At 41.5% G+C, this 14932-nt stretch overlaps 1 protein-coding gene across 1 annotated transcript; it reads right to left on the bottom strand.

The window, feature by feature from the left end:
- Positions 1–862: 862 nt before the first annotated feature.
- Positions 863–13942, bottom strand: LOC311488923 (uncharacterized protein; the record flags this gene model as incomplete). Its single annotated transcript, XM_084545791.1, has 3 exons — positions 863–882; positions 7794–8714; positions 13804–13942. The coding sequence occupies 3 exons, from the start codon at positions 13940–13942 to the stop codon at positions 863–865; spliced, it is 1080 nt and encodes a 359-aa protein (XP_084401917.1).
- Positions 13943–14932: the final 990 nt, after the last annotated feature.

Consider the following 14932-nt stretch of genomic DNA (forward strand, 5'->3'; position numbering starts at 1 on the left):
GTGGAGTTTGTTGGAAACACTCACCTGAACACAGACAGCACAGAGCAGCAGCTGGGAGGAAAAGCATTTTGTGCAGTGGTGTATCCTCTGGTGAACCTGGGGAGAAGTGGAGCTCTGATGCAGCTGAGGCCCCACAAGGACGAGCTGTGAGATCAGACGAGGCCACGTGGTTTCTAGCAGGTCCTCAAAGCTCCCATCAGCCCCTGCAGCCCACAGATGAGACTGCTGCTGCTGATTGACAGCTCAGATGAAGCTGCTGTGTGCTTTCATGGTCTTGATTTCAATCTGATAGCAGATGAAAAAAATCTGGGTCACATGATGCAGAAAGACTAAAAAACATTCATGTTCCCACAAACACATTCAGGTTGGTGGTGAAAGTTAATACTCTTCTATTAAAGGACTGTTCTCCTGAAAACACGTTTACACTTTGAACAGAATCAGTTCAATGACTCTTAAAGGTGACAGTAGGATTATTTCAAATGAAAAGAAACGATATGTAAAAGTCTTTAAATTATGAACTAATCACTGAAAATTCATTCACTTTGATTATTTTATCTGAAATAAATCCCTGGAGGTTGACGGAAGGTGTTTGAAATCTCATGGTCATAGTGTGGAACTGCAGTACTGCATTTTAAATGAAACGAGCGGTGTTTATGTGATTATAATAACTTATTAACTGTCCAAATCAACGGCAATAACTCATTATTATTTTCATTAATACAAATAAAATAATCCTAAAAGTTAATCCTTTAATTTATCCCACACTGGAATAAAACTGCAACACTTAGTGCAGTTTTAAAGACAGTTTACTTCATATTGAGTTGACGTTTGATAGGAAGACATTTTAAACATTTACTTCCCTCTACTGGTCACAGGGAGGAACTGCAACACATACACGTCTTCAAGTTAGAGGTGACAGCATAAAATAAACTTCCTGTGTGTGCTTTCAAAATAAAGAGTAACCAAACAGACAATAATATCATGAATATAACATAACGCTGTCATTTTCATGGAAACGAATTGCTGCCAAAAAAAGTAAAGCAGATCAAAGATCACGTTACTGATACTGATGAAGTTTTTCTGGTTGGCAGCAATGCATTTCCATACATTAAAAATCTAAATTTGAATAACCAGAGTGTAAAATGCCATGTCTGTTGAGCATTTTGTTTAGTGTTTAACTTAAATATCTAGAACCAACAGTCCTAATTATACGCTCTGTTACAGGCTACGGTTTCTTGCCTTGGCAATAGAGAGGGTTCAGAGGAGCTGTCCAGTGCTGAAGTTACCTCTCCTTGTGTTGGCCTGGCAGTAGAGAGGGTTCAGAGGAGCTGTCCAGTGCTGAAGTTACCTCTCCTTGTGTTAGCCTGGCAGTAGAGAGGGTTCAGAGGAGCTGTCCAGTGCTGAAGTGAGGGACTGTGGTTTGTCAGTGGCCTTGACCCAAGGAAAGTTGTCAAACTCTGACATTTTGAACAATCTCTCAGGTTGCTTGGCTCATCTTTCTGATGTATAGTGTTCTGATCTGGTAGAGTTCATTGAGTCTAGTAAATCCTTGTTTGCTGATACTCCTTCCCAGACTCATTTGCTAACACACGATATAAACGTGGGTGACTCCTGAGGAAGCTTCCTTTGTGACTCAAGTCATTTTTCCATCAATTGTCTACAGATAGATTATTTCACTTCTTCTTCACTATATCTTAATTCCATATATTCAGTTGACTATGCCTTTAAACAGCTTAAACTTTTCCAGAATTATGTCATGGCTTTAGAAGCTTCTGATTAGCTGACATAATTTGAGCACAGATCGAGTAACAGCACAAGCTGCTGGAACTGCTGGAAACTTCCAGTCAAGCTCATTTGGAGACTGTCTAATGGGAATCAGTGTCACACAATAAAGCTAAGTGTCATTCCCCGTTAGAAAGTCAATCCCCTCAATGGAAAACTGTGGGTTGAAAATAACTAAGATGAACACAACACACCTGGTAATGAATAAATTTTAATGCTTTAAATACCATCAATGGTGAAACTGTTAGAATTGATAAAAGTGAAACGGATGTATTTCACCATTTTATTCACAGAATAAAAGCACTTCTACCTCATAGTAAAATATATACATACATATGAATCACTACCACGCCAGAAAAAGACAAATGGATCAGTATTCACGTTAAAACCTATTAACTCACTTTCACTAACACTGATCTGTTTTTCGTTTGTTTGTTTTTTTCTGGCGTGGCAGTGATGCACTGAAATGCCCTCGTTATATTGTATTTATGACTGTATATCTACTTTATATTAGTTATTCTAATCACATAAACACCACTCTTCAAGCCATTTAAAATGCAGTACCGCAGTTCCAGACTTTGGCCACGAGATGGCGGTAAACATCCGTATTTCAAATAACTTCAGTCAACAACTTACTTCCCAACTGTGGACTCAAAACGTTTCTATTTAAATCTCTGGTGACACAGAGAACTATAAAATCAACTCTTAGAATAACTCCTCTTGGTCTGTGTCACCTCTAAAGTTGGAAAGTAGAAAAATTCGATGAAATCAAAAACACATAGAAACATCAAATGATAGAAGCTCAGAAACAAAGAGAAGATTCCAGTTGACAGGGAACAGTGTTTTCCAGTGCCGGCGCTCCGCACACGCACATCACGCACTGCACGTAGGGCACCAAGTGCCTGGGGGGGGCACCAAAAAATCTGGGTCGTGAAAAATCATCACAATAGGCTACTAGTATAAATAACAAATAAAATGTGTCTAAAGCATGTTAATATACAAAAGTAATATAGGCCTAGACCAAATTAGTCGAGAAAAAGGTGAATCTCCTGTGCGGCCCTCTCTCCAGTCTCCCTCTGGTGCCCCCCTTCCCCACCTCCCAGTGGTCTGTTCGATTATGCTTCAATAGAGCGTCACAGTCCCGCCCACAGCCAAAGAGAGCGGAGGTGCCGGAAGTACGGTTCCCATTCATTTCTCCCATTGACGTTTTGGAAAAATCCGTATCTAAAGAGTTTTAGAGCATGTCTTAAGATAACCAGCTACGGCTGAACTCATAAGCATATAACATATCATTTCGAGTGAAAAAACGAAGAGAAAGTCCAAAAAAAAGTCAAAGGTACAAGACTGTGTACATATTTTCATTTCCGAGAGAAGGAACTACTCATCCCATAAACCACCGCGCCTCACTGAAGGCGCCTCACTGAAGTCGACTCGAAGCCACAACCTCGAAAGAGCCTTTTCAGCGACTTCCAAATCTGACGACGGCCACGCGAACCTGTGCTGCTGTGTGGGCTACTGCAACGTTACTGTCTACTGTACGATCACAAATAAATAAATAAAAAAGAACCTGTGTTGCGTTTTTGCACGGTAGACTTATCAGTTAGTCAGCTAGCAATGCTATGTTTGATTATGCTTAAACTGGGCTTGCTATTTCTTTTAGCCATCAGAGATATAGTCAGGTAAGTAACGTTAGCCTATTAGCCTAGTTTGCTTTGCATTTCAGGACGCGTTTTTGGCGTTTGTTATCAATTATGATCAAACGATGTTTAGTGAAAAGGTAACGCCACAGGTGACACTTTCACAACATAATGAAATGATGAGTGGGAAACGGCTCTTGGTAAGGTGAACTTTAGAAAAACCCTGCAACTGAACATGATGTGATTTTGCCAAATTAGACCGCTTTAGATAAGTTTCGTTGTTTTTCTATGCGGTCATTTTCAAGAGGTTCATAGGCCAAGGGCGACATCTGTTGGTGAAACTGCAATTAGAAAAAAAAACCCACGATCCCAGTGTTTGTATATTTTCATATTCACAGAGTTGTCAAATTATGTACAGAATTATTATATTGTGCCTCATCAGACCTCTTTTAAAGGTAAAATAGAGTTTTGAATTTTAAATGTTCCAGTGACACATAGGCCTATATAAAAGACTAATGTGTGCAATATTTTTGTATGATGGTTCAATCAAAAATGCATTTCAGTAGAATATATATATATATATATATATATATATATATATATATATATTATATATTTATTTCTTTTCATGTTTGGTGCCATTGTTAATGTAAAATTATTTATTTGCAGCAGTTATTTTGGAAGTAAAGAGAACCTAAGAAATTCTGAATGGTTGTTATTCCTTTGGTGGTGGTTGGTTGGTTGGTTGGTTGGTTGGTTGGGGGGGGGGGCACCACCAAGCATTTGTGCTTAGGGCACCCAAATGGCTAGCGCCGGCCCTGGTGTTTTCAGTACTAATGATGATACACCACAAAGAACTTCATAGATCATCCAGAGTACTTCATTTTCATATCCTGTAAAAGTTTAGTTCTTTGCTTCTGGAAGATTCACCACATATCCACTGCACAGTTTACCAGCCTCAAACTGAATGTGCAGTCGGACACTGGTCAAAACCAGATTTCATAAACCAACCTCACACAGTCTGACATGCAGTAAAGTCACTGATACATTGTCAGTTTCTCTACATGGTACTGCAGTCTCTGGACGAGTTGTTGTGTTAGCCATGTTCTTTCAGTTCTCACCATTAAAACACAGTCTGGTTGTCTTATCTTCTCCTTGTCCTGTGGCTCCTGCACAACCTTTAGGTTAACGAACAAAGGTGGTCGTAAAGTGGTCCTCTCCAAATCCTGTTGTAAACTCAAGTGTCAGTTAGATGGTCGTCCCAGGTAGAGGGAGATGTCTCCTTCCATCTGTTTAATGTCCAGAGTGGATATTTTTATGCTTAAAGTGAGTGGCTTGTTTTTGCAGAATGTGCTGAAAAATATATATATAAAGTATTTTAACTCAGCTGCATTAGAGCAGATATCTGCTACAGTGTTGTTTTCGTCGACGATGACGATGACGAAATTATTTCGTTGACGAACCTTTTTTTCATGACGAAAACATGACGAGACGTTTGTAAGCTTTCGTTGACGAGACGAGACTGGACGAAAATGTTCGTGGGTGTTTTCGTCAACGATGACCGTGACGAAATTATTTCCCCTTTTGTTCATGATAATATGTTGTGGGTGGTCTGTCAGACGTTCAAAATGTATGACATTTCTGCCTATTGTCTGTCAAGAGCTAAACAGTATCAGCAATGGTGCTGCATCCTATCCTTGTTTGGTCACGCCCACCACATGCCATCACACCAGCATCTGTGCACATTCTGCACAACACGCCTGCCGTCACAGTCACACTAAATGATGGACCTTAGTGGCAGCGGCAAGGGCCTTGGTGGTCAGAAACGACGAGATGATCTATGGCAGGGGGGCTCATTACGTCGATCGCGATCAACCGGTAGATCGCGAAGGTAGTGCGGGTAGATCGCGTGCCACTGAAAACTTTTTTTAGATGTTAGTCTAAAACATTTATCTGTTGCAACTCCAAAACAAACAGCAAGACAAACGTTCATCTTTATTTATTTTTACTTTATATTTCCAACATGCCCTCAGTTCAGCGGCACACATCCACAGCCACGCACAACTTCAACAACTCAAGACTACCGTCTTTCTTAAAGAGACAGCGCTACTTTTGTAAAGGTGCAGTGCACCAGTTTTTTTAAATACACTGTTACCATTTTATCTGTGTGTAATGCATAATCCTTATAGTAGATCAGGGGGGTATTCCAGAAAGCAGGTTTACTGGCTTAACTGGATATGTAAACCCAGAGTTAGCGGTAAACCTGGGATTTCGGTTCCAGAACGCTCAAATATGATCAGGCTATGTAAGTAACTATGGTAACATAGGCTCTGAACTTAACTGGGTATGTAAACCCAGAGTTAGCGGTAAACCTGGGATTTCGGTTCCAGAACGCTCAAAAATGATCAGGCTATGTAAGTAACTATAGTAACATAGGCTCTGAACTTAACCTGGTAGGGGTAGGTTTTGTTCAGGTTATGTTCGGGTATTTAAGTGCACGTTCAGCCAGACCGCTGTTTCCACACTTGTCACACAATGACGTTTCCTTTTGAGGAAGATCCAGTTGACATTGAAGCACAAATCATTCGGGCTATTCACCGTGAGAGGGTGATAAGACCACGACTTAATATCCTTTCTTTTCCTGATGAGTTTTTGCCAGAGCGCTACTGTTTTTCTGCGGAATCTTTAATATATTTAAACAACATTCTCCATCCCCACATTTCGAACGTTACGCATCGTGGATTCGCTCATCGTAATTGTTGCGCGCGCGTGCGGGCTCCACCACTCCACCTCCACCTACAACTGAGAAGTTCATAAATTGGTCATTTTCGAACTTGCAAGGCTACACAAATTAGACATAAGTGATTTAGGCGTAGGCCTATTAGGGAAAATGCATTGCACTTGTTCATTTTGCTCCTCCTGGGAGGTTGAGGGCTCCGATGACGTGCCCCCAGAAATCCCCTCCATCATCGGACGCCCTCGATTGATACTGATCGCCAACTCCTCCACAGGGGTGAGGGGGGACACCGCTGGCCCAGAACCGGTCTTCCTCTCTTCTGCTTTCTTCCTATTGGCTTTGAAATGAATGTAACTTGTTGCAATATGGCAATTCAAGAATATAATACTGGATAAGTGATGTCTAAGATGATGCACCCAGATATATCTTACCAACTTGGACAATGTTTTTATATTTTGTTTTGACCTGCGGCCACGTTCTCTTGAGGGCGGTCGGGTTACATCTAATTAAAAATAATACAATATATGACAAGGTAGTCTATAGTATAAGAAAGTCTCATACAAAGCAGTTAATATGTAGCCTAATATCTACTGAATTATTGTGCTTCTGACACATTAATGTGCTATAGCCTACTAAACTTACGCATTTACGCGGTCGGCAATTCTCTGCCAAGCAAGATCTCGTTCCTTGGCAGACGCGCAAGTATTGGTTTTTTTCGTGATTATCGCTCTTTCCTCCTCGTACGCCTCGAGCAGAACTTGCTGCTCCGCTTCAGAAAAATAGGCTGCTCTGCGCTTTGCCATTTTTACTCATGGTTTCGACTCTCAATAGATGATGCCTTTATAACTTCGCCGTGATCGCGCACAACTCTGGGTTAAACAATCCGGGGTTGATTGAACTGATTGCTAACCGGTGTTTTGGAACCGACAGCTCGGGTTTAGTCGCCTCAGGTTCAGACAACCCAGAGGTTAAGTTTTATCTCAGTGTTTGTTAAACCTGCTTTCTGGAATACCCCCCAGAAAGTATTTGCTGTTGGGTGGAAAACTTGTCTGTCTAAAACCATTCCGTTGTTATTGTAATTATTGGTGAAAATACTTTCTTTTTTTCTTTTAACTAAACTTGACTAAAACTAGACTAAAACCTTTTTGTGTTTTCGTCGACGAAAACTAGACTAAAACCATCACATATAGAAATGACAAAAATGTGACTAAAACTAATAAGAAATTTCATCCAAAAGACTAAGACTAAGACTAAATCTAAAATGGCTGCCAAAAACAACACTGATCTGCTACAACGTTTACTCCCTACTAATTCTGACGTGTTTTTCAAGCTCAGCTTCCCAGAGATTTTTTCCCCACAGATGTTTCAGGACAACAGTTTCTCACCTGTGTGAATCCTCATGTGATAAGTTAAATGAGTATTTTGAGTGAAGGTTTTACCACATGTGTCACAACCGTACGGCTTCTCACCTGTGTGAGTCCTCATGTGCTTTGTTAAACTACCACCTTCAGTGAAGGTTTTACCACATGTGTCACAACCGTACGGCTTCTCACCTGTATGAGTCCTCATGTGATTAGTTAAATGAGTATTTTGAGTGAAGGTTTTACCACATATGTCACAACCGTACGGCTTCTCACCTGTGTGAGTCCTCATGTGCTTCGTTAAACTACCACCTTCAGTGAAGGTTTTACCACATGTGTCACAACCGTACGGCTTCTCACCTGTGTGAGTCCTCATGTGTTTAATCAAATTACAATTTCGACTGAAACATTTCCCACATGTCTTGCAAGAGAACGGCTTCTTGCCTGGGTGGGTTTCCATATGATGTCTAATTGATGACCAGTTAATAAATCTTTTCCCATGTATTTTACAAATGTAGCGTCTGTCACCTGCGTGAGTCTTCAAGTGTCTGGTTAATTTACTACGTTGCCTGAAGACTTTACCACATGTTTGACAAGAATGCATACTCTCACCTGTGTGGATTCTGTAATGTCTCTTCATTTCAGACATGTTCTTAAAGGTTTTTCCACTGACGTCACATGTTACAGACTTTCTACCTGTGTCAGTATCACACTGACTCTCTGACATGGGAGAGTTGTCTACATTGTTACTGTGTCTTGTGTCTCTGTGACGTCTCTTCTTTGGATTCAGCTCTGCATTTCTAGTTGATCCTGAGTCTACATGTTTGCTGCCTTCCTGATCTGGGCTCTCAGCTACAGGAGGGTTGTTAGAGAGGAGCTGGTCACTGTTTGGTTCTGGTTCACTGTGCTCACTTTCCTCATCAGTAGGAGTCTCCATCAAGGAATCAGTCTCCTGCTTCAGAACAAGATGTTCTCCCTGCTGACTGCTGCAGAGTTCCTCCTGGTCCTCCTTCATCTGTGGAGGTTCTGGTTCCTCCCATTCCTCTTCCATCTGTGGAGGTTCTGGTTCCTCCTGTTCCTCTTTCATCTGTGGAGGTTCTGGTTCCTCCTGGTCCAGACTGGAGTTCCTCTCCTGGTTCCAGAGCTGCTGGTCACTGAGAACCTCCTCCTCCGTACAGACATGTTGCTGTGGGAGGTCTGGAGGGACAAAGAGACACAACATAAAGGTTACTAATGTGATGACAGGAAAACACATCTGAGCAAATATGTTCTAGTTTAAATCCATGTAGCGTTAGCTGTGCAAGTTAGCCTCTTAGCATGTTATCAGTCTTGTAGCTGAGTGTCTTTCCTCTGTGTCTTCTCCATACTGTGTGTTTCCATTCATTAGTTAGTTCATTTAGACCATTCTAGTTCTACTCACCTATTCTGTGTAACTTTATCTCGGGTTTCCAGGTGATATCCAGCAGTCTGCGCTGACGATCGATCTCTTCCTCGTACTGGACGACAGTTCTTTCAAAGAGTCTGAATATTTCTTCAGCAGCAGCAGTTAGTCGCTCGATGATCAACTCTCTCAAACTCTCAGCTGAAGACATTGTTACTTCAACAGCTCTAATATTTATCTGGGACACGACGACACGACACAACCGTCTTCCAGCTCAGTCCACAAACACAGAAACACAACAACACTACTAACGGAGTTTAAAAAACAAACCACTTCCGCCTGGTGTAACACTATAAAGTTCCGGCAGAGGAAGGGAGTTAATATTTTGTTCCGCTACATTTTTAAATCTCACTTCGGATCATATCATCAATTACCTGCAGGAATATTAACTCTAAAGTCCATGAAGACAAAACAAAAATCAACTAAATGATTTAACTTAAGGGATATATTATTTTTTATTTTAATTGATGACTAAATGTATTCACTCTGACACTGTTTTTGTTTCATGTTTAAAGTTTAAGTCGACCACTTCTGCGTCTACTGTAGTAAATCCAAATTTAATCCTGAAACCAGTTTAAACCAGTTTATTTTCTGCTGATTCAGTCGTTAACTGCTGCCCTGAAATACCTCCACCTGGAACACAACATATGGAAGAGAAATACCTTCGGAAATGCTCAAAATAATTGAATCTTTCAGTTGAAGTTAAATTTTTAGGAGCTTTTTATGTCTGTTTTTGATCCTGATCAACCAAAGCTTCAGCAGCATTTTACTGATGGAGCCACTTCTTTATCTACAGTTTGATAGTTCAGTCCAGTAGTTCCCAGTCTAGCGATCAGCTCCATCTGAAGCGTCAGCACATAAATGGGAGGGGTGGTGAGATGATTGATGGAAGAGGAAAGAGAAAAAATCAAGCTGTGATACACAGAGTGGGCTGCAGCTTATTGTCTCTTCCACATGCCTCCTGCTCTCCTCCACTTTCCAGCTGAAGAGAAATTCACCTTCAGCGAGCCGTCTGGATGCCTTTGTACTTCCAGTGACTCACCACAGGATGACGCTGCTTCTCTTTGCTTCTTCATTTCAGCCTCAGGCAGCAACAAAATGATCAGAGCTGATCAACTCTGGATTTATCAAACATGTCAGAGCAGGAAATCTCTTCTAACTGACCAAAATCTCTCAGAGTCACTGAGCTTTGATTCTACTTTTAGGAGTTGAAGTCAAACATTTGATCTTCTGCTTTCACTTGTCAAATTCCTCCTGTATGTCCTGAGAGATATTAAAGCTGCACAGTAATATTACATATTATACAGTAAAGCTGCTCTGTCAAGGATTTTTAATGCTTTCATCTCTTAAAATGTCAAATAGTTAGAGTTCAATCAGAGTTGAGGAGCTGTGTGGATTTGTAGTTTTGTGTTTTCATCTCAGCTCTTCAACAACAGATAACAGTCTGTGTTACTAAATTCACCACCAACCTGAATATGTTTGTGGGAACATGAATGTTTTTTAGTCTTTCTGCATCGTGTGACCCAGATTTTTTTCATCTGCTGTCAGATTGAAATCAAGACCATGAAAGCACACAGCAGCTTCATCTGAGCTGTCAATCAGCAGCAGCAGTCTCATCTGTGGGCTGCAGGGGCTGATGGGAGCTTTGAGGACCTGCTAGAAACCACGTGGCCTCGTCTGATCTCACAGCTCGTCCTTGTTGGGCCTCAGCTGCATCAGAGCTCCACTTCTCCCCAGGTTCACCAGAGGACACACCACTGCACAAAATGCTTTTCCTCCCAGCTGCTGCTCTGTGCTGTCTGTGTTCAGGTGAGTGTTTCCAACAAACTCCACCTTTAACAAACACTGTCTCACTAACCTTCATCTATCTGTCTGTGTCTCTACAGCACTGGTTGCCATGGCAGCGGAGCTGACCCAGGACCAGTTAACATTGACCAGGAGAGTTGGTCAAACAGTCTCCTTCACATGTGAAGGAACTGACCAGTGTGATAGTTATGTATTCTGGTACCAGAAGAAAGAAACAGAAACATTCAGAATGATTCTTCGTATTGATAAAAGTAATGGTGAAAATTATAAAGGTTACAATCATCCTCAGCAAGATGATTTCACATCTGTGTACAATTGGAATGTTTGTAAACTGGAGATAAAGAATGTTAAAGTCGATCATTCAGCCACCTATTACTGCTCCTGTTGGTACCCACAGTGAGAAATGATGCAAGCAGCCTGAACAAAAACCAACAGATGAACAGATGTCAAACAGTGTTTGTGACAGGAAGAGAGCAGTAAACCACAGCCCAGGTTCACATATTTCACCTCCATCTCAGACAGAGTCCCAAACATACTGAGCTGAGGGAGATTCTTCTTTCCTGCTCTCACTATTTATTTGACATCAGATTTATTGATGTTGTTAGCAGATATTTCAACAGTTAGAAAAAAGATGAAAACAAGACAGAGAAGAACAAAGAGCAGAAATACAAAGTCAATCAAAAGAATTCAATGAAAGAGCAAAAGAACACAAAGAGATTTTAAAAGTCAAAGTTCAATAGAATAAATTATTTCAGACAAATGTTTCAGATGAAGATGAAGCTCCATACCAATCAGGCATAACATTATGACCACCTTCCTAATATTGTGCAGGTCTCCCTTGTGGTGACTCATCAGAGAATGGACAGTTTGGGATCTGGTGAATTTGTTCTCTCCTTTCATTCATCAGTCTGTAGCTCCAGGCCCTGAAATAGAAATCTCCATTCCACCATGCATCATATTTATTTTGTAGCCATCAGCATCACATTTATCTTCATCAAATACAATCATCACATACTCAGTAAATCACTTTCACTCTCATCTTCTATCACCTTTCTCAAACTCTCTATCTGTCCTGAGGATGTCTTCTTACTGTCCACAGAGTCCCTCAGATCCAGATCTGTCCCCAGCCTCGTTCACCATCAGTCCTCTGCTGTCTTCTGTCCACCCTGGTTATTCCAGACTCTTGGACAGTCTCTAACTCAATGCTGATTGCTGACACAAATAAAACAACCAATTCTTCCTCCTCTTCCTTATCCTCTCCTTCCACACCCAGTCCAGAGGCCCCTGCTGTGTTTGTCCTTCATAGACTGCAAATGGTTAAACCTAGAATTGTAGAAATACTCTCACACCTCCCAAAAACAAAAGACCCAGAAATAAAGCTTCATTCAATAGTTCATGTTCCTCTTTATAGCATCCATGCTAACTAAATCACAGAATGTCATCACAGTCAAGAGGACGGGTGGTAGCTAAATTATATGTGGGCAAAATGGAATAAAATCTAAATAATCTCTAAAAGTCACAACCAAACAAAACGTCACACATCAGTATTTCATTGGATCGCCTTTAGCTTGTATTACAGCACACATTTGCCATTGTTTTCATAAGATTCTGCAATGTCACAAGATTTATTTCCATCTAGTGTTGCATTAAGTTTTCTCCAAGATCTTGTATTGATGATGGGAGAGTCTGACCACTGCACAAAGCCTTCTCCAGCACATCCCAGATATTTTCGATGATGATGGTTCTCCATTATCCTTCCTGTTTTAATAATGTGTTGGACAGTTCTTAACCCAGTTTTAGTAGTTTCTACAATTTCCTTAGATGTTTTCTCTGCTTGATGCATACCAATGATTTGACCCTTCTCAAACAGACTAACATCTTTTCCACGACCACAGGATGTGTCTTTAGACATAGTTGTTTATGAAATGAGAAGCTACTCATTGCATCAGTTGAGGTAAAAAAAAAAAAACACTTGTTGCCAGCTGAAAGATAATCACCCATGCAGTAATTATCCAATAGGAGGTGCGTACCTATTTGCTAAGTTAAATTCAGGTGGAGACTTTTCTTTTGGCCACGCAGTGTATTTAAAATGAGCAAATATCATGGAATATGTGATATTTGCTCATAAATCAAAGGATCAGACAAATTCAAATGTTGATCTGATGATGGAGCTAGTCAGACAATCATCAGTGCAGCACCTGTCCCATGTAGCTATGCTTTTGAAATATAAAAATAAAATCTTTTAACTTAAACACACATTCACTCTGCACTAAACCAAAAAATAAAAGGAATGTCTATTCAAATAAAACTGTGCAGGCCTGAGTCGATGCTTGTGAGCGTTGGAGTCTGAAACTTAGTGACCACTTCACTGATCAAACAGCAAAATAAAATGATGCAGTGTTGTTTCGTCCTCACACTCTCTAAGTCAGTTAATGAAGATGATCCTCTGGGGACCAAGAATGTGTTAGAAAGGTTGATGTCAATCCATCATCCATCCTTTAGTCCAGATTGGTCATAGAACATTAGCCAGAATATTAGTGACTTTTTTGTTGAGACCTCCATATTGGCGGGAAAACTCTGAGGAAAAATGAATGGAGACAGAGTTGATTACAGGCCGTCAGACTATACTGCTCACTTTAAACACAAATAACAATAACAATTAATAATAAGTAACTACAATAACATGATTAAACAGTAACTGTTTAATCCTGAATTTCCTGGAAACAAACTCTTGTGCTGACTGTTTTTCTTTCTTTCTTTCTTTTTTTTTTTGTGCCCAATGCATTAAGCAGGCAGGACCAAAGCGAAAGGGGTTGTTTGTTTTTTTCTTTCTGCGGCGCCGGTTGAAGCTGGCAGCTGCTTGCAACAGCTCTTACTCTATCTCTCTTTTTTCCGAATTTAGTTCACTTTTTGCTTCCCTTTTTGTGGACATTACTTTTGTATATGCTTTTTTCAGACAGCATTGCACTTTTTTAGTTTTGTTTTTTATTTTGGAGTCTCGCCATAGCCAAATATTTTTAACAACATCCAGACCGTTACTATGCAGGAAGCCGGCGGCGTAACTATGCGAGAAGCGGCCAGCGCGCGTATTGGTTACAGGAGGGAGCGGCTCATCGCCCTGCGTGGCGCTGTGGTTTTCCCTCGGGATGGACATGGGATCCCTCCGGAGATGCTTCATGGGACCCGCCAGGAAAACTACATCGAGAAGAGAAGAGACGCTTCACTTTTCAGCGCTGTTTTCTCCGTAACCATGGGCAACGTGAGATCGCTGCCATATAAAACGTTCGAACTGGCCGCACGCTGCAGGCTCTGTGGTGGCGTTGGCCATCCTGTGTGGAATGGTCTGGAGCAGTGGCATCACAGAGAGGGAAAGGAAGAAGCTGGAAAAGATCATCAGGAAGTCCAGCTCTGTCCTGGGCTGCCCCTTGGACTCGGTGGGGGAGGTGGGTGATGGGGGAGTTCTGGCTGAACTGTCCTCCATGCTGGATGATGGGTCCCGCCCCCCTCCATAGTGACCTGAAGGGACTGAGGAGCAGCTTCAGTGACAGACTGCTTCACCCTCGATGTGTGAAGGAAAGATACAGAAGGTCTTTCCTTCCTGCTGCTGTTAGGCTCCATGGTGAGCACTCCTATGTGCAATATGTCTATTATCTGTTCTATCTCTGTCATTTCTGTATGCTGTTGCACACTGCAATCTCCCCATTGTGGGACAATTAAAGGTTTTCTTATTCTTATTCTAATTCTCAGCCTCCTCAGGAAGTACAGACGCTGTTGAGCCTTCTTAACCAGCTGTGTGGTGTTCAGTGTCCAGGTGAGGTTTTCAGTGATGTGGACCCCAGGTACTTGAAGCTGCTCACCCTGGCTGATGAGGGTTCCTTTCCTTCCTCATGTCCACTATCATCTCTCTGATCTTGTCCATGTTGAGGGTGAGGTTGTTGTCCTGACACCATGCGATCAGACTGGAGACTTTGTCCTCATCAGTGATGTGTCCTATCACCGCAGTGTGGTCCACAAACTTCAGGATGGTGTTATCCTTGTGGGAGGAGACACAGTCGTGGGTGAGCAGGGTGTAGAGGATGGGGTTGAGGACACAACCCTGTGGGGTGCCAGTGTTCATGGAGATGCTGGCTGAAGTCCTGTTACCAATGCTGACAGACTGGGGCCTGCC

Source organism: Chelon labrosus (genome assembly GCF_963514085.1).
Source record: "Chelon labrosus genome assembly, chromosome: 6".
NCBI classification, from domain to species: Eukaryota; Metazoa; Chordata; class Actinopteri; order Mugiliformes; family Mugilidae; genus Chelon; species Chelon labrosus.